This window comes from Rhinolophus sinicus, chromosome 2, assembly GCF_057876585.1.
Source record: "Rhinolophus sinicus isolate RSI-liver-muscle chromosome 2, RSI-T2T, whole genome shotgun sequence".
NCBI lineage: Eukaryota > Metazoa > Chordata > Mammalia > Chiroptera > Rhinolophidae > Rhinolophus > Rhinolophus sinicus.
This window is the reverse complement of record NC_142502.1, coordinates 125,697,879-125,722,269: the sequence shown is the minus strand read 5'-3', so window position 1 is coordinate 125,722,269 and position 24,391 is coordinate 125,697,879. Positions and strand designations below refer to the sequence as shown.

Below are 24,391 nucleotides of genomic sequence, written 5' to 3'. Positions count from 1 at the left end.
CTTCAAAGCCAGCAATGTATCATCTCCAAATCTCTCTCTGACCTCTGCTTCCATCATCTCACTTCTCTTTGACTCTGAACCTCTTGCCGCCCCCTGTGATTACATTGGGCTCATGCTGATAATCCAGGGTAATCTCCCCATCTCAGATTCCTTGTCTTTTTGCCAAGTGAGGTAATAGAGTCACATCTTCTGGGGGTCAGGACATGGGCATATTTGGGAGGCCATTATTCCCTCCTCTCCCAACAGGACCAGTGGATTCATGGGCTGAAGCGCATGAGGGAGGAGGATGAGCCTCGTTCCTGGCCTTAGCGACCAGCCAGATGGAGACACCATTTGAAGAGACAGGGAAGATGAAATCTGGGGGTGGTCATCAGTGCTGGACATGTTGGGTTTGACATGCCTGGAGACGCTGGAGATGAGGGCAGCTTTTGACGCCAATCAGCTGAGAAGAGGGGCCTGGCGTGGGTGGATAGGTTTGGGCCCATCAGCACATAGCCGAGCTAAACAGCAACGCAGCCTCACTGAAGCCTTTAGCTCTCGAGTGTGTGAGCCTCTGTCTGTGTGACCTTGGACAAGCAGTGTCATGGAGCCTCACTCAGCTTTCTCATCTCTAAGATGCCAGTCACAGACTTCTACCCTCAACCACACCATAGCAACAAGGGGCTGCACTTACCCTCCCACTTGAAACAACTGAAAAGTGAGGTAAAGTATGCGAATCAATGGTTCCCAGAATTTCGGAAATTAAGGACAGATACTCCTGAGAGATGAGAAAATGGGGTGATAAAGGCTCCCATCTTCCAGCTTAGTTGAAACATTAAGTGTGATAATTTATAGCTCACAACAAGCCCTGAATAAATGCTGGTTATTATTACTGGAGTCAAGATGCGAGGTGGATGAGATGGCCTGGGGGAAAGTGTGGGGTGTGGAGACAGGATGCAGAGACTCAGCCTGTGGACCAGCATACACAGCAGAGGAACTGGCACAGGACAGAAAACAAACAAGAGTCACTGGTGTCTCCGGGTCCAGGAAAGTGACTGTTTCCAAGCGGAAGCAGTTATCACCCACGTGAATGCTGTGGGAAGTCCAGTAAGGTGAAGAACGGAATGAACCCTTCAATTTGGGGGTGTGGGCATGTACCACACACTTACTGGGGCTGGCCATTCTTGTTAAAAGTGACTCCTAAAATGTTTGAACAAGGCAGAATGAAGGTTCAGATGAGGATTTCACGGCAGCATTACTTATAATATGGAAAACCTGAACCACTGAAGCAACCCAAATGTCCCACAGTGGAAGGTTCAATGGCAGATGACACCACGACACCACACAGCCACGAAGGGAATTTATACTGATAGGCGTGGAGGGCTGTGTAAAGTACATCAAATGGAAAAGATGGTTAGAGAAACGGCTATGGAGGATTATCTCATTTCTATAAAAGATGCATGTATTTCCATGGGAAAAAGGTCTGAAAATGTACATACCAAATGATAACATTGGTACTTAGGAGAGTTAGGATTTGGGATAATTTTTTAAAAACCTATGTGTTCAAATTTTTCATCATTATAATATCAACAAGTGACAATGGTTTTCTGATACATTGTCCAAGTGGCATAAAATGAATAAGAAAATTCAATTATTTGAGGGTTGTGTCAAGATTAAGCTCTGGTTGATGGTGATCCCATGTTTTCCCGGGCTCCACACATGCCATCTTTGTGGAGGACGCCAGGAGCGGATAGGAGAGGACCCTGGGGATGACCCTGCCGATCACCGCTCTGTTGAACAGGCTCAGGCGACCATAAGCAGCAGTGTGCAGGCAGAAGGCAGTTAGCTGGGTGGTGAGTAGGGCAGATACACAAGGTGACTAGCTCTGATGAACCTGCATGGGTTCCTGTCAACATGCTTCCTGTCCAAATAAACATGTTTCCTCTCCTGAAACAGCCAGACCGGCCCAAACCAGCACTGTATATGCAAAACACCAGTGAGCCGAGGTGAGGACTTGCTGCACGGGGTTTCCACTTCCCAATGTCTTCGAGCCACTCAAGTCACAATTCAATAGGAGGAAATGATATCTGTGGCCAGGAGAAACACAGGAGGTTGATTTCTGTCCGCCTGGCAGAGAGAGAAGGCTGGCTGAGACTGTGGACTGGGCCGGACGTGTACCATTAGGGCTTATGAACCCATTTTTGCTGGCATCTGCCAACTCCCCTAGGTGAGCAGAACACAGAACACTCCATTTGGCAGAGTGTTAAGAGCTCCAGGGAGGACTTGGGGTGTGGGAGGGTTACCCAGGCATGTGGATGACAAGGAGCAGTCAGAGGGCCGCCCTGAGACAGGACTTCACCTACAGAAAGCCAGAGGGCAGGGGCATTCTTGCGGATTTGTTGGAAACCTGGCTCTCAGTTAAAACTTGATAAGACAAATGTTACAAAGCCAATACATAGGATTTCACAGCAAACTATTACTTAGAGCTAGAATGGAGGAGCAGAGAGAGGTCACACTTGTAAAAACACTTTTATCTGAAGGTCAAGATGGAGATTATCTAAAACTGATGCTTGGCTGAGAGTGTGGTCCCTTCTTTCCCGCTGCACAGTGGAGTACAGAGCCCAAAGTGGAAAAAAAAAAAAGCATGACTTCCTTATATAGGGGTTTCCATTCACCCTCCTCTGAACTGGGTGTTCATTTTTGTTACCACCAATATGAGGTGACAAGCAGTGTTGCTGGTGGCAGGGGGTGGAGGGAGTGTCCCCAGTGACAGCTGAGCAGAAGGCAATGGATGGGATGGGATCGCGGGCCTCCTGAGCAGCGCTGACAGGCAGCCAGGCCCTGCCAACCCCTGGCAGGTACCACAGAATGGAACGTGGCTCTACTTTAAGTGGTTTGGATGAGAAATTTGTAAGCACAATGCATCCACAGGCTTCCAAATGAGCACGTTGCCCAGCCTCGGGCAGAACTATGCTGTCTGGACTGCCTCAACCTTAACAAATCACTCCTAGGACACACAGGACAAGAAAAGTCTGGTTTGAGATTGATTTGATGCAACACCAGGGCTTCTTGTGCCCTGTGCCCTCCAGCTCTGACCACGCTGAACGGGGCTTCCTGGGCCCGCACTGGAGCCTGTTTATTCCTAAGAGCCACATCAGTAACACTGCTCTGATTTCTAATGGCTTAATTTTAAATGATTCTGGGCCTTTGGGGATTAATGAAGGCTTGGCAGGAGCGAGAGAAACCAGGCAGGGATAAAAATAAGGAAGGAGAAGGGGCTCCAGCTGCTTTTGGATAAAAATAATTGGGAACACAGCCTCAAACAGACACTCTTCCTGTCTCCAAGATCACTCGGCTCTGAGCCCAGCTCAGCCTGTGCAGACGGCGTTGTGCCCCTGGTCCAGCACGAGAAGGTCTTTGCCGGTGATAAGACAGATTCACATCGTCTTTTTTCCAGATGGCCACATCATGGACCCACGTGGGGGTTCAGGCCAGATGGGTGAACACACTATGATCTGGGGGAGCCAGTCAACAACCCCGGGGTGCTGGGGGCTTGGTCCTCAGAGCCATTGACCCCATAGAGTGGACAGCTCCAGCAATCCCGTTGGGCCTAATGTGCCAAACCAGCGCACAAGCATTTAATACGAGCCGAGTATGAAAGGGGTCAGCTATGCAGGTCACAGGTCAGACGTGATGCCCTCATCAAATGGAACAGAGAGAAAGCATGCCTGGGAGCCCAGTAACGCTTCTCCCTGGTGCCCCGTCCTCACTGCCCTTCAAGCACGTGCGCCCGTCAAGAGGCCGGAGCACAGCAGGGTGCGATCCCGCGGTCCCGGGCAGCTGCTTACCTCCCAGCCTCCTTTTCCCACCTACAAAAGGCAGAACCATGAGACTGCACGTCTCACACAGACCAGTCAGTAAGAACCGGCTGTCATTTCTTACAGGGACGTGTATGCCTCTTCAGAATATTCCAGCCTCAGTAGTGGAAGCCCAGCATCACTTTTTGGCTGCAGTGCTGTGGCCAAGGACCCCTCTAAATTGTCAGGTTGTCACCAGAGACTAGAAGCCCAGCTGCTGCATTTTAATAGGGTCCCTGAGCAGTAGCTGGGAACCAGACTGTTTTATTTTCCTGTTGGGATTAATACGAGCGAAAAAGGGAGTCTGTGGGTTGGTGGGCTGTAAGGGCTCTGCAGTGTCACAGACTAAGATACTGAGAAGAAACATCTCCTCAGTTTAATTTTTAATATGAGTCCAGGAAACACTGTCATCACCCCAAGGAGCAGTGAAATAAGCATATTTTCTTCATCACGCTACCACTCCATAACAGAGTGTAAATCAGACTCTTATGAACGTGCTCTCCAAAGAAAACTTTAGAATAAAACATTTATGGCCTGATTCTCCTGCATGTTTCCAAAAAGAACGGCAAACAGCTGGCAGGGCCAGAGGGCCAGGGGGATTTGGGCGGGTGAGGAGGACAGGCCCTGGTGGGGTGGGGACCTGGGCTGGATGAGCTCATGCTGGCAGCTGGAGGTCAGAGGCTGAGCCGCCTGAAGAGCTCGTCTGTCCCAGGAGAGGGAGGGCTGTGCTTCGCACTGACATAACCTGCACAGTTCTCTCTTCAGCCCTGGGGAAAGCTGGCTGGCCGCCTACGATCGAGGCTGTAAGGAGACCTGAATTCTACTTGAAGGCTGCCCACTGCCCATTCTCCTCCCTGCAGATTTGCTCACAGACAATTTGACTCTCGAGTATCTGGGCTGCTGAGCCCAGGTCTGTGTGAACAGAACCCTCGCTTAGTCCCATGGTCTGCTCAGGAGTGGACAAAGTCACACACAGGTCAAATCTGGCCAGTTGCTGCTTCATGCTTTTGTAAATAAAGTTTTATTGGCATCCAGCCATACTAATCTAATTACTGTTGTCTCTGGCTACTTTTACCCACAAGGGCAGAGCTGAACAGTTGTGACAAAGACCACATGGCCCTCAAAGCCTAAAATATTTACTATCTGGTTCTTTACCGACAAAAGCTTGCTGGTCGTGCTCTAGGACAAGCCTCCAGTTCCTGCCCTTACCTCACCGGACCAAGAGTTAGGACTAAAAAGTCATAGCTGTGCCAAAAGCTTAACAAGAAATCCCTGGAAATTATTAAGGGAAATGGTCCAAAAAAGGGGGTGGGGGGGTATGGTGGGCATGGGAGAATAGCATTCACAAAAAGGCTCCAGTTTAGGGAATGAAAACCTCAAAACACCAGCGAGGGAAGGGGAAGTCTGTAAAGGTAGCTATAGGATATACTTCTTACCTAATGGGGCTTCACAAGTTTCAACTTGGAACAAGTTTCACCTTTGAACCAATAGATTTAGCCCTTGAGCCTTTTTTCCCATGAGGAAGAGTCATAGGTGGGTCTCCATTCACTTCTTTCCTCTCTAGCCTTTCGCCCCATACAAGAGTCAATTTGCTCGATGGTCTTTGGTCAAAGGAAGGTGCCAATAGCTTCTGTGGATCCCCGTTTTCTGTGTGAGTTTGTAAGACCAACGTCATCTTCATCTGGTTTTGCACAAAATGTACAACATTCACATCCCAATGATCCGTCTGTTCTGCCTTCAGGCAGAAGGTGCTCCCTACATAATGAGAGGCTGCAGGAGGGATGGACTTCAAAACCCCATTTTGTTCAACTCAGTGTGTCCATCCATCCATCCATCCATCCATCCATCCATCCATCCATGCATCCATCCATCCATGCATGTGTCTGAGAGCCCTTGTGTAGAGGCTCCATGCTAGACACTGCGGGTACAAAAGCAGCAAGCACACCTTCTGTCTTAGCAAAGCTCACAGGCTGTCAGGCTGGCAGATGATGACAAACATTATCAGCAAACTGGACAGACACATGAAAAGAAATGAAACTAGACCAGTTTCTTACACTATATACAATAATAAACTCAAAATGGATTAAAGATGTAAATGTAAGTGATTAGTCTGTTCATTTATCAGTCTTACATTTAAATATTTAATCCACTTTAAGTTAATGAATGTCAACTGTAATATATATATATATATATATATATATATATATATATATATATATAATGTCACAGGATGTGGAGTACAGAATGAGAAAACCATCAACAAAATTAAAGGATAACCTACTGAATGGGGGGAAGATATTTGCCAATGATACATCCAATAAGGGGTTAATATCCAAAAAATATAAGGAATTCATACAACTTAATACCAAAAAGACAATTAGATTAAAAAAGGACAGAGGACCTAAACAGACATTTCACCGAAGAGCATATACAGATGGCCAATAGACATAGGAAAAGATGCTCAACGTCATTAATAATCAGAGATACGCAAATTAAAATCACAATGAGATATCACCTCCCACCTGTCATAATGGCCATCACCAATAAATCAACAAACAACAAGTGCTGGTGCGGATGGAGAGAAATGGGAATCCTCGTGCACTGCTGGTGGGATTGCAAATTGGCTCAGCCACTATGCAAATCAGTATGGAGAGTCCTCAAAAAAAATAAAAGTAGCAGTACCATATGACCTAGCAATCCTATTTCTGGGAATTTATCCAAAGAAATCTGAAACATTAATTTGAAAACATATATGCATCCCTGTCTTCATTGCAGCATTATTTACAATAGCCAATATATGGAAGCAACCTAAGTGTCCATCAATAGACGAATGGGTAAAGAAGAGTGATGTATATAAAACAGAATATTACTCGGCCATAAAAATAGAATGAAATTTTACCATTTGAATAAAATAGGTCAGATAAAGACAAATGCCACATGATTTCAGTTATATGTGGAATCTATAAAACAAAACAGAAACAAACTCATAGATACATAGAACAAATTGATGGTCAGTAGACAGGAGGTTGGGGAGTGGTGAAAAAGGTGAAGGGATTAAGAAGTACAAATTGGCAGTTACAAAATAGCCACAGGGATGTAAAGTACAGCATAAGGAATACTATAGTCAATAATACTGTAATTACTACGTATGATGTCAAGCGGGTACTAGACTTACAGGGGGATCGCTTCATAAGTTAAATAAATGTCTAAATGTCTAACCACTATGCTGTATACCTGAAACTAATATAAGCTTGAATAGCAACTGTAACTCAAAACTTAAAAAAGAAATTTAAAGTAAAAAAAGAAAAGAACGATGGCCACATCATCCTCGGTGTGGGAGCTCAGGGGAAGCGAGGGCAGGAGGTCGTGTCAGGGAAGGCTGCTGGAAACCCCCTACCCTGAACCCTGTCCAGATGTTGCCTGCGGGTGGAGAGGAGGCTGCGCAGACTCAGCTTGGAGAGAGGGCAGACAAGGTGTACTATGGGGAGCGGCTGGGCCTGGCCTGGGACGAGAGGGGGGCATGAGGTGGCTAGGAGATCCAGGGCCAGGGAGGGAAGGTTCGGAACTTCCTTATCGTCCTCCCGTCTAGAAATAACGTGCCTATGCACCAAAGCCTCGACATACGGAAGAGCCAGAGGAAGCTGACCTCAGTGCTCCTTGGGCCCGTTCTTGCCTCCTTTCCTCGTTTCCTTCCAGAGGCAAATCAACCTTCCCAGCTCTCTCCTGCCACGACCTTCCCTTGTGGTGATCTACTTTTTGCTTCCTACTGTCTATGCTCTATGGCATGCAGCTACGCTCTTGTCTCCTGGCGGACCACGTGGGTCCTAAAGCTGGCTCCATGATGAACCTCTACTTGTACCTGCCACAGGTTGTTCCTTTAACAAAGGCTCACCAAACTTGAGAGGATGGACTGAGGGAAGCAGCATCTCACCTGCATTCTTGCGCCAGCACGGGCACACCCAGAACTCCCAGATGCCAAGGGGATACCAGGGACCATCCCTGATGCAGGCCTTTCTGGTCTGACAACAGACGGCAGAAACCTGTGGATATGGTTTCTGTCATGTTGTAGCAGCAAAAGAAACACAGTTGACACCTAACGCCATGAATGCCACGAACAAAAAGCCTGGCAGCTGATAAAAATAGAGCCAGGCCACTGGCAACCACAGTGTTCTCTGTTCCCACCTTAAAGGCAGGCCGGTAAGTCATATACGTACATCAATTCCCAGATTTATTGAAGAAAAGTCTTCTCCCACAAGGTCCTCAGGATGAGATTTTTTTTTTTTATTCATCCCAAATTCATTTGTTTATACTTTTTCTCCTTATAAGGCATGGAATTAAATTTGTAACTTTCTCAAAGCGCTAAAATTAAGTGCGGGTTCTCTGCCATGCAGGAGTCAGCAGCGGTCCTGTGTCAGTGTGTTCAGCCCTCCACCAGCACCGCCTCCTGCTGAGAAGTCCAGGGGGGCTGGGGGGCGGAGATAAGACCCAGCCAGCAGGGGAGGAACTGCCCTGAGACAGACAGCTGCCCACTCCAACCATGGCTGGTGTGGGGTGTATCATAAAGATGCCCGGGAGCTCCAGGCAGAGTTCTTGTCACTTCTCAGACACTGGGGAAGACATCGAGAAATGTTCTCTTTTGATGTTTTCTCTGCTGATTGTCAAATACGTCCCCTTCCGTTGATTTTAAAGGGCACTTTCCTAGTCTCAAGGGTTTCTGTTTGCTTATTTGAAATCAATTTGTAAGCCATCGGGCTCTGAAACCGAGAAACTCACGAGGTCTGGTAAAAGAGCCTGTTTTTGGCTGGACAGGCTCAGCCCGTGTGAGGTCTCAGCTGCTTTGCAGAGAGCACCCAGAACCTGTTGGGGAAACTTTCCCAAATGTGGGGAGCTCAGTCCCACAGAACCAGCATTCGCCACGTGAGCAGTCCAAGAGCAACTGTCATGGGAACGCTGGCCTTGGGTTTTAAAAGTGCTAGCTCTTCCCACACAGCCATTGTCTGCAGACAATGATTCCACTTCTGCAAGTTCCCCCGCCTTTGTGTTAAACAGTTAAAAACTGAGAAGAGATACAGAGACGCTGGGGGAAATGGTGTCGCGGGTGCTGTTTGCCAACATTCAGGGTTGCCTCCCCGTGGGCACCCGCTGCTGCGGGGCTGTGGGACTGGCTTTGGCCCTGAAATATGAGCAGGAATCACATGTGTCACCTCCATGCGGAAGCCTGTAGGGGCCATTGCACTAGTTGCCACATTTCCCACACCTGCCACAGTGACTGGAGACATTCTAAACTAGAGGTCCACAAGTGTTTTCTCTACAGGAACAGAAAATAAATATAATATTGTAGGCTTCTAGGTCATATGATCTTTGTCACAATGAGGCCTACCCCTCTGTGTGGCCTGAAAACAGCTGTGTAAATGTGTAAATGAGCAGGTGTGGCTGTGTTCCAATAAAATTTAATTTACCTCAACTGGTAGTGGGCCAGACTTGGTCTGCAGGTTTCGGTTGGTGTCCCAGGAGAGGGCGCTGTGGAGCTGGCCCTTAGCAGCTCTTGAGGAACACACAGTACGGGTGAGAAGTAAGCCTCTGAGGGTTTGGACTGCTTGTTACTGCAGCATAACCTGGCTCACACTGAAGGATACAGGGCACCCAGAGCAATCCACTAACGTCCCTCAGGCAGTTTGGTGATGACTTCAGTTACCTGTTAGATTTCTTACTTGGTTTATGAGGGAACTGTTCTAAAATATAAGTAATAATTTTCTAATTTGATCCAAGAACATTTATAAACAAATAATTGGATTTTTAAAAGTGCAGTCAGCTTAAATAGCCTGTTTTCCTTTCTTCTACTAATCCTCACACCACCAGCAGAAAGGTAACATGTGGGTGCTGCTCCATTATTCCCGAGAAACTGAGCTGACCCTCTGACCTCTCCAAATGGCAGGGAGAAATAATTCATAAGGGTGAAAATGTGAGCAGGGTCAGCCATCTGAGGCTCAGGCCTACCACACACCCCTGGGAGCCCCTCAGCTGGTCACCTTGCAGCTGTGTATCTCTGCAGCCACTGACTCAAGTCCCAAGCCCTCAGGAGCTGGTAATGGTGTGTAAGCCACGTGGCAATTCTGGTGTCACGTTGTTTCATGGGCAAGACCATTCAATATTCAGTGAGGCAGATATAGTCCCATGCCCACCCAAGGATACGCGGAATGGGTACGAACCCCTGCTAAGAGCCAGGGGTCAGGACAGAAATGAATGATACCCAGTCCCTGAAGGACTTCAAAATCCAGGGGGATAGACATGTACACAATGACAAAGGAACATATTCCATGACAAACGTATGGGGAAAGTCCTGCAAGCACAGAGACAAAGCAGGAATTAATCGGGTTGATAGACAGCTGACCTGGAGGCCTGGAGAACTGCAGAGGGAAGTGCACACTTCAGGTGGCTGCAGAGGCTGGGCAGGGGTTTCCATGCAGGATGGTCTGTGTGTTTGTCGCACAGTGGGCAGGATGAGAAGGGAGGAGGGCAGGCAGGAAGCAGGCATTGCCTGGACAAAGGAATCCGACACCACGGTCTCGGTGAGGGGTCAGCCAGACCCAGACCAGTGGGGGGACACAGACAGCAGGTCTGTGCAGACAGCACGGGAGTGGACAGTGACAGGTGCGGGGGCTGGGAACACAATCTCGGGCTGTGTTTGAAGGGCTATGCAGGCCAAGCTAAGGAGCTTCCCGTCTATCCTAAGGCAGTGGGGAAGCTCTAGAAACATTTGTGGGTAGATCAGCCTGATTACAGATGGGTTCACGAGTGCACCCTAAAAGCAGGGAGTTAGGAGTCTTTTGATGCAGTCTCGGTGCGGGCTGAGAGGGGCCTTACCCAGGCGGGGAGGTGTCACGGTGAGAAGCGACTCCCTAGCTGTGGCTAGGACGCAGTTTGCCTGATGTGCACATGCTGCTCCACAGTCCAGCTCCCTGACAGGTAAGCTGGGGCTGCATGACGAGTTCTGGCTAACCAGAGAGGTGGCTGCAGAGAGCTGGTGACCAGAGAGGAGAGGGGCTCCTGTTGTTTCTAGGCTGAGGCAGCCAAATGCCCAAGTGCCTCCTCTATCCCCTCTTCCTGTGGGAGGCCATGGGCTGAAGATGGTATAGCTCCAAGAGGAAGCAGGTTGGATGCCAATCACCACCTGAGCACGTCACCCAAGACAGCCACCAGACCCACTACACAAGCACATGACAAATGTTCACTGTGTTAAACCACAATGGGGTCTGGAACTGATTGTTACAGCACATGACCTCCCTCATCCTGACAAATCACAATCCGAGAAAAATTTTGGAGTTAGCGCTGAGACCCTAATGGCAGAGGTGAGAGGGAGAGCAGCATTTGGAACTTGCAGTCTTCGCTTCAGAAATTTGTGAGAAGATGGAATTAAGAAGGGGATGCAGGTTTGAGGAAAAAGGAGAGTAGTTATTCTGACATATGTTGAAATTGAGGTACCTCTCCCGGTGAAGCCGTTAAGTAGTAAGAAAAAGAATCTATAGTTGAGAAAAGGTCTTGGAGGGTGGAATTGAGGCAGTTTGGGGTTCAGTGGTTGATTGGGAGGGAGCCCCATGGGAGAGCAGGCAGATGGTGGAAAGGGAAGGCCGGGGGGTGGGGGCATCAATGTTCATGAGAGAGTTAGAGAAAGAGGAGCCAGTGGAGGAGGCAAGAACTGTGAGAGAAGCGTCCCAGAAGCAAAGGCAGGAGAGAGGCTCAGGAAGGCAGTGTTGTCCACAGTAGCCAGTGTTGATGAGATGTCAAAGAGGAGAAAGACGGAGCAAGGGCGCTGGACCTGGGCACTGGTGACCTTGGCCAGCTGGGTTTCGGCAGCAGGGGTGGCGGTAGAGGGTGGATTGCAGAGTTGAGTGTGTCCAGTGTGAGAAAGCAGAAGCATGTTAGTGATAGAAGAATGAGATGGGGGCCTGTCATGCAGGGTGTCATACGGGGTCTCCTGTCCTGCTCCCCACATAAGAACGCAGGACATGGTGAGGCCAAAAAGGAACACTCACAGAGCCATAGGTAGGGGAGTCACACCACTACAGTCTTGCTGGCGGCTGGGTTGGAGACACAGGAAGCAGGAGCCACACTGTCCGCAACCCACCATCCTAACTGCAATCCGCGCTTGCCAGCTCAGCCACCATCTCCTTGCTAGCCCCCATTTTCTGCTCGCGTAGCCACGGCAGTTGTATTAGTGGCCAATGGCTCACTGGTTACAGCTGACGGCCAACTAGCCACAGCTGATGGCCATCCAATCAGAGTTGATGGCCATTTACTACCCGAGTGAGCACCTTTCTATGTGAGGGCAAGAGCCTGGAAACTGCACTCCTGGGACTGTCCCCACAGGGCCTCGGTATCAATGCTGGGAGAAGACGATGCAGGAGGGAGAAGGGACAACTCCCTCTCCCCTTCTCTGCCACGGCCAGCAGCCTGGCATGGCATCTCCACAGCCCCTCACCGTGCCCATGGCACCCTCCAGGAGGGGGCAGCATCCAGGCAGCTGCAGCCACTCACTACTTTCCTTCTAGTCACCTGCTTCCACATCTTCTTCCCTGGGCCCTGAGCTCTCAGAACAAAGCACTGGGACCCCGAGTCTGGAGCCTTTAAGACTTTCCCGTATGGCTGTTTGGTGGCACAGAAACCTTCATGAGACCCAGGCGGCTGCCCCCAGAATACTGCAAAAGGAGAGGGGAGCACAAATTCAAGGATCTCCCACATCTCCCACCCTCCCATCACCACTGCAGACAAGCTCTGAACTGGGGGAGGACATCAAATTAGTGCCTTTTAATTTCAAACCCAAAGTCGAAGCACTCTTCCTTTTCTGCTTTAGAACTCCCTCCTCCCTACCTGGACCCGTTAGCTAACATTACACAATCGCCACTTTCCCCTTCATTTTCCATCATAGCCGTTCCTTCCTTTTCAGTGTCAACATCAACATAGCCTCAGCCTCAAGACTTTTTTTTTGTAAAGGGCCAGAGAGTCAACGTTTTAGGCTCTGTGTTGCATTGTGTCTTCCTCTTCTTCCTTTACTTCTTCCTCTATTCCTACTCATCCCTTTCCCTCCCTTCCTTCCTTCCTTCCTTCCTTCTTTCTTTCCCTCCCTCCCTCCCTCCCTTCCTTCCTCCCTCCCTCCCTCCCTCCCACCCTCCCTCCCTCCCTCCCTCCCTCCCTTCCTTTTCTTTCTTTCTTTTTCAAACAACCCTTAAAAATACAAAAATCATTCTTAGTGCAAGAGCTGTACAAAAACAGCCCCGAAGGCCGTAGTTTGGCAGCCCCAGGCGTGGCACGCTGTCCTGGCAGCTGCAGCAGCTGGAGAGCTCTGACTATCATCCTTTAGCACTACTCCATCTCTTCCCTTCCCTTCCACACTGCTGGGACAGCATGCTGGCCCTAAGTCTAGGCCAAGTTCCCCAAGCCCCAGAGAACCACTGCCCCTCTGGCCTGGGCATCAAAATGAGGCCTGTGAAGTAAGCCTGAACCCAGCTGGACTGGGAGCCCAGGCCCCGCTGTTTGTTACATAGCCTCCCTGCACACAGGCCTAGCTAATACATAGCACCCACCCTCCCTCTCTGACTTGGTTTCATTGATGGGGTGGGCCCTGGGGTTGGGATGTTTGGAAGGCCTCCCCCGTGGCATGGCACACACCACACAGGAGTCTAGGCAGCCAGGATGATGGCCTGGCCTGCAGCAATGCCTCCTGGCCCTGCTGTATGTCCCCTACACTGTCGCCCTCGAGCACAGGGACAAGACAAGCCCTTCCTTGCTTTTGGGTCTCTGGTACCAAGCACAGGCCCTGCACAGAGAAAACCATGTTACATTTCTGTTGAAATCCTCCAGTCAACTCCCTCTGGAGCCCAGTGAAGGGAAATGTTCTAGGCTGACCAGCTGTCCTGCTGTGCCGGGTTTTAGTGCTGAAGTCCTGGAGCCCGGAGAACCCCAGTCCTGGGTGCACCAGGATATGGGTCACCCCCTGCAGACTCAGGCCTGGGTTCAGGCAGGACCTGTGGCACAGCCTGGAGCATGAGAGAAGTGCTGCGCTGTCTCTGAGATAGGCTGGTGGGTGTCGAGCTGGCTGCACCACTCACAGAGAGGTGTTGGGGGGACAGGAAGGGGCTCTAAGGTCACCACACCCAGACCACACCCCAGACCAATCACTTCAGTGACTGGAAAAGCTGTCCAATTTCTTCTCCCGGAGCCTCAGTTTTCTCGTCTGTTAAATGAAGCAACAGTGGTACCTCCCCAGCCGAGACGCTGTGAGGGCCAGTGCTAGGTGGCCCAATTTGTTTAGTCCTCCAGGTGATAGTGATGGCAGCCAAGGCTGAAACCTACTACAGCATGTTCCAGGCGGGGTCCTCAGATTTCTCTGGTGGTGGATGCACGAGGCCAAGGGCACTGAACCACACACAGCCTGTCCCTGGGGACGGACCAGCAAGGGCTCACAGTCAGGCGTGGACATTAACCCATAGGGACGCTAACCAAGCCCAGGCCTCTGAGACGGAGCTGGGATTGCAGGCAGTCTCGGCCCCACCCACCCCTTATCTACCACCAGCTTTCTGGAACCTTCCGCTTGGTGCCACAGCAGAAAGAGAATCTCGGAGCAGAGAGCAGTGACTAGAATAGAGGAGGGGCCCAGAGCCCTGAGTGTTGTATCTGACATCTTGGGGCTCGTGACACGCTCCCTGATTCTCCGAGCAGCAGAAAGAACCACCACAGACAACACTAACATGCACACCTGAGGAGAGGCCAGTCTGTGTCCTCTCACTTCACCCTGACAGCAAGTCAGGTGGGGAGGCACCGATATTTCTCCATTTAACATGTGAGGAAACAGGCTCGAGGGGCAGAGACTGGACAGCTTTTCTGGGTCATGAGGAGCAAGGACAGTGTTGAACTCAGCTCTTAATGGCAGCTCTACAGGCTCAGAGAGGCTCAGCAACTCCTAGGGCGACACAGCGAGTGGGCAGGAGACTCTCTGCCCTACCCTGTACGGTGCTAGGTCCCAGTCTAAAAGAGAAAGGGCAGGACGGAGGCAGGCCACCTCACAGAGCACCAGCCGTGCTCTGCAGGGACCAGCAGGCATTTTCCCACTTCCTCTCCTTTGGTTTGAGGCCAGCCCTGAGCGTTTTACAGAAGAGGAAGCTGAAGGGTTAAGTGAGATCCATGCCCTGGACTCCTGTGCACACACTCCTGACAGGGCCGGGGGGCAGCGAGGGCGGCTGGGTGAGCACAGCCCTGAGTGTTATTTACACCCTGTGGGCCTCAGTGTTCTCATCTATGAATGGGAATAAGTAAACCTGCTGGTTCTCCGGATGACGAGGTGTGCCACACAGTGGAGGAAGCTGAGATATGCCAAGAAGCCCAGGCAGGGGAGGGTGGGGGGCGGGGGAGCGGGGAGGAGACGCGGGTGGAGCCACTGGTAGAGGCGCGGGTGCAGACCACAGACAGAGCCCTGGGCAGTCCTGCACCCCAGAGGCTCTCAGGTGGCTGCTAGGACCCCAACCTTCAGGCTTAACAGTGCTCACTGCATTTTGTCAGGACTACTGTATCTTAGCGCCATTTCTATAGAAACCACAACTCCTGCACTTCCTTTCCATTTTATAGGAACACAAAAGCCAGCTAGAAGAATCAGTGATGTTGACGAGCCCTAACTCAGCCACCGAGAGGCTCCCTTGTCCACACAGCTCACCCAGGACATGGCTCGGCCACACCAATGCTGTGTGTGTGTGGCCGTGAGTGTGGGTGTATTTGATTTTTATTCGGTTCATGTTCCTCCACAGGGTTTTAGAATCAACTCAGTTAAACGGCAGCAGGACCATCTCCTGTTGGATGGCCCTTTCTGATCTGTGGTTGCACAAGGGGGTCACATCAGAGCCCATCTAACAGAGGGACTCGGCTGGAGCCACTCATCTGAGGTGTCACACACCAGCCTGGCTGGGAACAGGGACACAGGCATGGCTGAGCCCAGCCACCCTTCTCCACTCCAGCTGGCAGCTCGTCCAGGGCAGCAGACCAGTTGCTCAAAACTTTGTACAGAATATTGTGCAATGTTCAATGAGAGTTCAGTAATTATCAATGACAATCACCCTTGCTCTCCAGAAAAAAACATGGCGGGTCCCAATACCCAAGGTCTTACAAAACTTCTGCCCTCATGGTCCGAGGAGCCCTGGGTGTGCAGGTGAGGGGGTGCACATGCGTAGATGGAGCTGGCCTGGGTTCTAGATGACCAGCCTTATCATCTCACAGGGGCCAAAAAAAACTGTCCTGTCAGTGAAGACATTCTGTGTCACAGCCTGGATAAGCACACCAAGTCTTGAGGGGCCTGGGGATGACAGGGGGTTGCTGGACACTCGCAGGGGCCAGCACTGCCCCATGGGCCCTGGGCACCAAGGAGCATGGGTGCTCCTGCTTTGCCAGCCTGGAGCCTGTCCCCACGATGCCAGGCTGGCACGTGGTGCCGCTGTTTGTGGACGAAGGCATACCTGAAACGGTGCTGTATTTTTCTAGATGCATGGTCACAAAGCCCTCCTCCCGCCAACGCGCCCCCCCCACACTCCCTGCCCCAAGCACAGGGCTCTGAGACTGGGTCCTCCGTCCAGAGCACATCCAGCCAGGGGATGGACATCTCAGTGTGACACCTGAGGTGAGCAAAGTGACACAGAACCAAGAAGGCAGCATTGGACCAGAGGCAGAGCCGAGGGGCTGGTCTCTGGTGCAGCCTGACCACAGACAGCATGCTGGGGCCTGCAGGACACAGCATGTGGCAGCTCATCCTTACTGCCCAGCTGCTCAGCCTCACCCCTACGTCTCCCAGTAGTTGAGTTTAATTGGGATGGACAGACAGGTGGAAACCGCTTTACTTGACCTCTTGCCCTTTGCAAGGAGCTGCATTCAAGTCCAGAGCCCGGCCACAACTTTCACTTCAAGTCACATGACTGGAAAATGGGTCCCAGGAACCCTCATCTCTAACATAAGCTAATCCAGCACTTAATTCTTTGTGGAACAAAGTGGGGCACACATGTTTAAAACATCTGTTTCCTTCCTGTTCTGGGGCTGTCTAAAGCAGAGCCAGACTGCAGAGCTGGGAACACTCCCTCTGCCGTAGTAACTCAGAGGCTGAGGGGTGAGGAGGACAGAGAGGTGGAGACAACACGGAACCAGACCCCAAAGCCATGCCTGTAGAAGCCACGTCCCAGGGCAGGAGGAAAGTGCCGGGGAGCTCAGCTAATGTCTCTGGGCCCTGCGTGCTCATTTTTGGAATCCCCCATGAACACTGAGGGTGGGAGCCTTGGACCTAGCACACATGATGACAGGATGCAGAGATCAGATGCCCTGGTGGCCCCGGCTGGCTGTTGGGGAATAAGGTCCCTCCCCTTCCTCCCCTTATCCCCTCCGATGTCCTTTATCTTCCTAGTGGAAGTGGAACCAGTGCCACGTCCAGAAATAGAAGGCATTTATACAAATAATAATAAAAGTACTAAACAATGTAATCAATTCTGGTTCTGAGCTCTGGCCCTTTCACTCTTTGTTGAAAGGGAAAGAAATTGGCAAGGGTTATAGAGATGCTAAAAGCACCTTAACACTAAACCAAGACATTCTCCGTGACACAATCAGGTAGACTGAATGCAAACTAAGATGGGATAATTTTCTTGCATGGTGAGCCAAATATTCAAAGGCTGTGTCACGGACCGTTACAAAGCACCTCACTGAACACTGAGAGTCTCGGTCACATATTTACTCTGGTAGTGACAGGTATACACACCACCGAGGCTTTGGGGGGTGGGCAGTCCCTGGGGCCAGGCAGCGAGAAGGGAAAGAGTTCACCCCAGAGGGTGTGTTGCCTGGCTTCCTTCATGCCAGTTCAGGGGACAGGACGCTGAGTTCAGAGCTGAGGATGGAGCCCCCAGCCCCAAGGAGGGAAGCCCAGCGCCTCCCGGCCCATGCCCCAAGGATATTACCTGGGTGGGAGCGCTGCAGGACAGATGAGCCAGGTCCCCGATCCTGGCTGCGGCTCGGGGATCACTAGAGCTGATCAGAACAGGAGCACTAATTTCCATGGAATGCCTGTGGCTGGCGGCCTGCGAGGACCTGTGTGTCACGCTGAGCGCAGTGAAGGAGTGGCGCTTCTTGGCATTCTTCTTGCCGTCCACACGCTGCTGAAAGGCACTGACTGCCCCTGTGCTGCTTAAAGTGGGACCTGGGGCCACACTGGCCACCGCACCAGGGTCGGAGGGCAACGAGGCATGGCAGCCAGACACAGCAGCTGGGCAGGGCTTGTCCATCTCAATAAGCTGCTTGGCAGAGTCGTTGAGCTAAGTGAGAAAGGGGGAGAGGGGGGTGGCTTCATTAAATAATGATCACATGCTGCGTCCAGCTCTCTGAGCTCCCCCAGCCTGCAGTCACATTTAAAAGCTGACAATGTGTTCAAATTGATCAGATCTTTCTAACAGGGCATCCAGTATGAATGATGCAGTAAAAAAAAAAAAAAAAAAAAGAAAGAAAAGAAAAGCACAACAAAGGCTGGAGTGACATCTGCAGATTTAATTGAAAAGGTTTTTCTGGAACAGCTGTGTTTTCTAAGGGCTGGCTACCACATGTGCCCCAATATAGCCCCAGTGTTTTCCTGAGCTGCCCATTTCTGAGGTGCGAGGTACAGACCTGCAGAGAGTGAGAGACCACAGAGAGAAGAGCAGGGAACGCCCAGCCATCGCCTGATATTCACCATGACAACAGGTTCCTGGCCTGCTTTGCACAATGAGGTCACTCTGGTAGGAGAATTCAAGGCATGTGACCAGAACGCACTTCCTAACCACTGGCGACTGCAGGTGGCAGGAAAGTCTGGCCACCTGCCTGGGACCCCTGGATGTTCTTTTCAGTGAAAACCCAGAGCTGACCTGACTCTGGTCCGTGAGGAGTCAGTACTGCATTAATGCCAGCGATTCAGCAAGGACCCCTTCCCTCTCCCCTGACCTGCTCCATAAAGTAGCAGGTGCTTTTAGAGGAAAGAGTTTGATCCCAGTGGAGCTTATCAGGGCTCAAGTCCATGACGGCCTGAGGCAACCGAGCATCAGGACTCGGTGGCTAACAAGGCTTCTGTCCCAGCTCTGCTGGTGGTGGCTGCAGGGCTGTGGGAGGAGAGACGCCCTGTTCTCCCGCGGGGGGTCCACCAGGGCCTCAGGTTACATGAAGGGTCAGTCCTAGGGGCCATAGTGTCTCTAACTCCTACACTTGGAGCAAGTTTTTCATTCAAGGTGTATGATGGAGACCCTTCCCTCTCGGGATGTACTTGGCTCAACCTCGGTTCATGCCTAAACATGGGACTTATAGTGACTGAAAGAATGAAGTGGAGAGAGCTAGTTTCTGTGTGTTCAGTGTGGCCAGGAAGAAAATTGGATGTGAGACTCAGCTTGCGACCATCTCCAAACGATGGGTTCAACGAATGCCATGATGCTAGACAAAAGCCTGTAAAATTCCATTCTTTCTGCCTCATCCTTTCAGAAGTAGCTCAAGAAACTGAGTCAAGGTCAGCTAGCTTTCTGGGGCCCTACCCTGGGAAGCACAGAGTTAAACATGAGGGAACTCAGGCCCTTGCTTTTTGCTTTCCCCTCACCTGACAAAAAGGGTGTGGGTGTCATGGGCTCAGAGGAGGCCTTCACAAGCCTCTGTCCTGCACGACTGGGCAGCAGCAGACACCGTAATACCCACACCAGCAGGCGTGGGCGCCCCAGCACTGCCTATTGACAGCCAGTATGCAGCCGGACCCGACTGCGGCCCAGAGCACAGCCCGGCCAGAGCCTGCTGGATTCCCAAGGCTGGCTGAGGCACCATCCCTGCTCAATCCTTTTCCCTTTCCAGACACCACATTCCCAAATGTCTCACCTACGGACATAAGCTCTGTGTGGTCCCTACAATGAAACACCCTGACAAAAGTCACTGCAGGCCTTGGCTCTGCTCTCTCAAGGCGTTTGATGGAGAGGCCTGAGACCTTCCCTCACCTGACCCGGAACTGGTGAAAACAGCCAGCAGCCCGCAGGCTGGGTTCTTGCAGGTGGACAGAGAAGTCCCCAGCCCCACTCTATTTATTTTCAATGGGTTCAACGATGGAAAGTCCCCTCTACTCTGAAAAAGCACCTGTTTTCCTAAAATTTACTTCCAGATCAGGGCCTGTTCATGGCTTTCCTATGTGATCAAGGGAAGCACAGGTGTGCCTTTCCCCAACAGGCCTACAAAGTGAGGTCTCAGGTCGCTAGCTATGGCCAGGCAGACCAGACCTGTACTAACTGCTGGCAGAGCTAACTGATGTGTTCCTGACATTGCCTGAGCCACATGATAATAAAGGTAGAAAAGTAAAAAGTAGAAGTAGAAAGACAAATGCACCATCTCAGGTCGTCTTTCTGCCTACCTGCATTCCAGATGTGTGTGTGTGTGTGGGGGGGGGGGGGTTGGAGGATGGCTGTGCACAGGAGGTAGAGACAATATTCCCACCACAATGCCGGGGATTTCCAGGGCCGAGCTGGCCGACAGGCCTTACGCCCAGCGACCCAGAGTTTCAGTGTGTCCAGGCAGGGCCAGTGCCCCAGGCCATCCCCAAGCAAGTCTCACATGAGTGCCATGGGCTCAGAAGTGGCCCTGGAGTCAGTCCCCTGTTTAGGACATGGGACAGGCCTGGACTTGGTCAGGATGGTCCACCCACATTTTTTTCTGCCAGGATGGGACAATGGCATGGAGTGTCCCGGGGAGGGACCCCCAGGGTAGGAGTGAAGGACCATGGAAGAGAAGTAAGGCACACCAAAGACTAATCTCTCTTCTTCATACTTGGCCAAGCTGTGCTGCTCTGGGAAATGCTCAGCGAGGGAGCCCCGAGCATATAAACTGCACCCTACATGCTCCACTGCCTCCCACACTCTGGCAGCGTGCAGCTTCCCCTGCACCAAGGCCACTTCCCAGGCTAAAGGCACTTCCGATGGAGAGGCCTCTGGCTGCTGGCAGAGCACAGCAGGTCAGGTAGGTTTTCCAGGCCAGCTCCTGACTCCCTCCCTGGAGTGCATGGCTACCTCCCTCAGCACTCACTGCCAAGGTCAGCCCCCTTGCCCCAGAGGTCAGGGGAGGAGGCATAACACAGAGCCCTGCTGGAACACCAACACACCTGCAAGCCATATGGGGACAGAGAGGGGCAAAGGGAAGCCAAAGCAAAGACTGTGCAATGCAGTTTAGTGCTGAGGGTAAGGCACAACCTGAGATGCCAGTTTAGAGAAGGGGTGAGTCAACAGAGGCCACTGTAGGGAGCAGTTTGAAGCCTTCCTTAGGGAATGGACTGAGCAAGGTCGGGAAGGATGCAGAGGGTTCCCATGGGAGCAGGGAGAGGACGTGGACAAGGAAATCCACTAAGGCTGGAGGTGCTTGCAGGCAGGGAAAGGCAAACTGCAGCCAGCTGTGGCTCTGCAGGTCAGGGGTGCAGGAGCCACACCCATGCCCTTGGCTGAGCCCAGGTGGGCTGGAGCCAGGTGGGGGCTGGGCCAGGAAGGGCCATGCCACCACACAGTGGAGTCTGGCCTCAGGCCTGGATTAGGAGAGTCCCTTAGCCCTGAGCCGGTGGAGGAGGACACCAGGTTCTCACTCAGCATACACTACTAGGGTTTGCAGTGGGTAGCATCTTGATGAGTTAGGAAAAAAAAGAAAAAAAGATAAAGCCCCTCTGAATGTAAGTAGTGACAGCACCGGAGGTTTCACCTCTGTGGATCACACACTGCCTTCAGACTGGCCCAGGCACAGGGCTGTCAGCATTTTCATTACAAATACCTGTCTTTCAGAGGGAGGTTATGAAAAACTCACTCCAGGCTCCAAAATGTATGATCTAAATCCAGGATTATTTCCTTTGAAATGCTTCCTCCAACTAGGCTCAGCTGTTTTGCTCTAGTTTATGGCTCTCATTCACTTGCTTCCTCAGCAGTGCTACTAGCTCAAAGAACAAAGCAGGGCCCGTTCCCTCCCATAGCCCTTTGTGGGGTGCTCCAAAGAGTCCAGCTCCTGGACCCCAGTGTTCTGCACCCACCCTGCAGGGCCAAAATCAAAACAGAAGCATAAAGGTACAATGCCTCCCATTTATCAGCATCGGAACGGTCTAAACACTACCTGCCATGTGTTTTTATATTCCCGAGGCAGGGCTCAGATAACTCCATCCTTCCCCAAAGCAACAGGCCTGGACTGTCTCACTTACGTCCCCCATGACACTGTTGACTATTAGAAACTCCATCTTCAAAATCAGGCAATCCCGGCCCTGACAGGTCACGTGTGTGCACACCCAGAACACACAGCCATGCCGGGAGCCAAGGCAGGGCCGCCAAGAGCATGGTCTCACCGGGCCCCTTGGCAGTGCCATCTGCGCACGGATCGCCGCGCAGCCCACCACCAGCACTTGTCAGTCCTCAACACGTCCCGTCCCCCAGGGGCCGCTCCCAAAATACTGCAGTACCCTTCTTGAGGGAGAGCTAGGGTGCGGCGGTATCATGCCTTTCTCACTCATGCCTGAACGAGCCGCAGCCCACAGTGGGTGCTGAAGTGAGGGCCAGTGCACTTCCATGACAGATAGTACTTTCAACAAACCGTAGGAAAAGTAAGAATTTCTGTTTCCAAGTGGTGAATTCTCAACATTTCATCAGCAGCTCTAGAGCCCCTCACATCTCTGCAGGAAGCAAGGGAACTTCCAGTGAAAGGCCTCCTGATGAGAGAAACAGTTCAGTTTTATCTTCTTTACTGGGGACACGTGGCTTCTTGTTGGAGATGTATATGATAAAATTACCCAGTAATTGACCCCCCACGCCTGGAGCCCCTGGCTTGCTAGACTTTGATAAGTACAGTGGCAAACAGACTGGGTGTGGTGGAATCCAAGACGACTGTTGTACCTCTGGGACTTGGTCCTGGAGGTAAAGCTCATTGTCCAGGGACGCTGCCACCCCCTTTTCAACAAGCTCTAATTAGCCATGTGGCAGGACGCTCAGGGCTGGACCTGGCAGCTAGCGGCACCAATGCTGTCCCAATTGGAAAGCCTCTCTCTGGGTAAACACACCCATTCGCGTGGGCCCATTACTCCAGGACACCCGCACTTCCCAGCATCTGTCCATGACAGTGGCTCCTGAATCAGATCTTTTTGGAGCAGCCACATTTTCCCATTTCCTCCTGCTCCACTGGGCACAGTCTCTTCTCGACCACAGGCCTCCTCCACATGGTGGGGAAACCAGATGACTGCTCCCCCTGAGTAGGAGTGCAGCCCTGCCTCACGGGGCCTGGGGGATCCTGGCCATTAGCCTGAGTGTCCTAGGGGAGAGCTGAGGAGACAGTGAACAAAAGTGGGAGGTGTCCCTTTCCTTCCCCCACAACCAGAATGCTAGTGTTCTGTGAGTGGCTACTGACTGCCAACTATGAAGGGGTAGAGTGTGGTGAGGTGGACAAGTGCTTCCAGCCTTAAGATGTGCGCCTCCCCCAGCCAAGATGGTCATCTGGAAATGAACAGGCTCTGTGGCTCTGTCTGCCTATGTGGGGTCACCTGTTTTTCGATGGATACCTCCCACGCACACAGACAGGCACACGCAGACACACACTAGGCTTTCTTCGTCCACGTAACACAAGAATCCGTCTTCACCAATGAATCCAGTAACTCTAATTTTGAACGTTTTTGATGGAAATAGAAGACATCTACAACTTCCAAACAAAATGGAAACAAACTGGTGGCCCCAATAATTAAGTCTCGATGAGTTTGTTCATTTATCAGAGGATTGTCATTGGCTCCTGGAAAGGAAGGCACCCACCATAGGGCCTGCTCCCTCTTACTCTGTGGGGATCCCTCTGTGGGAGGCAAGCCACGATCTACATGCTCCTGGGAACATGGCATCAGATGGGGGAGGTCAGCTCACACAGTCAGACACGTTTTCCTCCAGCACAGTCCAGTCTTGCCAATGGGATAGTAATGGTCAGCCAATGCTGCTCCCCAACAGGGACTCTGTGTTTGGCCCTTGTGGCTTAGCGACCATCTTCCCAGGACTTTGTCTCACGAACTTTATTAGCTCAGATGTGATATTCCTCCACAACCACAGAAACATCTAGAAATACAGGAAGAACTTAAGAGTTTCTTTTTTCCATTGTTTAAACAGTTCCCCACAGGCGCTCTCTCATGGGCGGTTTTACAGGAGCCCTGAGATCCCCTCGGTGAGCCTGAAGCCAGCACTGGAGTTGGTACTTGGTCCGGAAAAGTGTCAGACCTGGGGGCCTGGGCAGAGCAAAGTTACCTAAAAACCATGAGTTATGACTAAGAGAACTTTAAACTGAAAGTGTGGAGGAGGAATTTTTTTAAAAAGGAATATGGTTGGGAAACCAGACATATAAGATATCACATATAACAAGAAAGGAAGGACATTGGGGTGGGTGGTGCCCAGCAGTTCTTAAGAAAAATAACAGGGAAAGTGATGCGCACAGCAACCCCTCTGTCCTAACCCACAGGAAGGAAGTCCAATCTCAACACATCGGCAGCAGGAAGCAAGGGGGCT

At 51.3% G+C, this 24,391-nt stretch overlaps 1 protein-coding gene across 2 annotated transcripts in view; it reads right to left on the bottom strand.

Moving 5' to 3' along the window:
• Positions 1-24,391, bottom strand: part of SH3RF3 (SH3 domain containing ring finger 3) — a 368,321-nt gene that overhangs the window by 84,712 nt on the left and 259,218 nt on the right. Inside the window, exon 4 of one of the 2 annotated variants that reach the window (XM_019715016.3) lies at positions 17,810-18,163. The exons of the other annotated variant lie outside the window; for it this stretch is intronic. Coding sequence (XP_019570575.3) covers positions 17,810-18,163 — 354 coding nt within the window. The remainder of the gene's footprint in view (positions 1-17,809; positions 18,164-24,391) is intronic. 2 annotated transcript variants of the gene reach the window in all.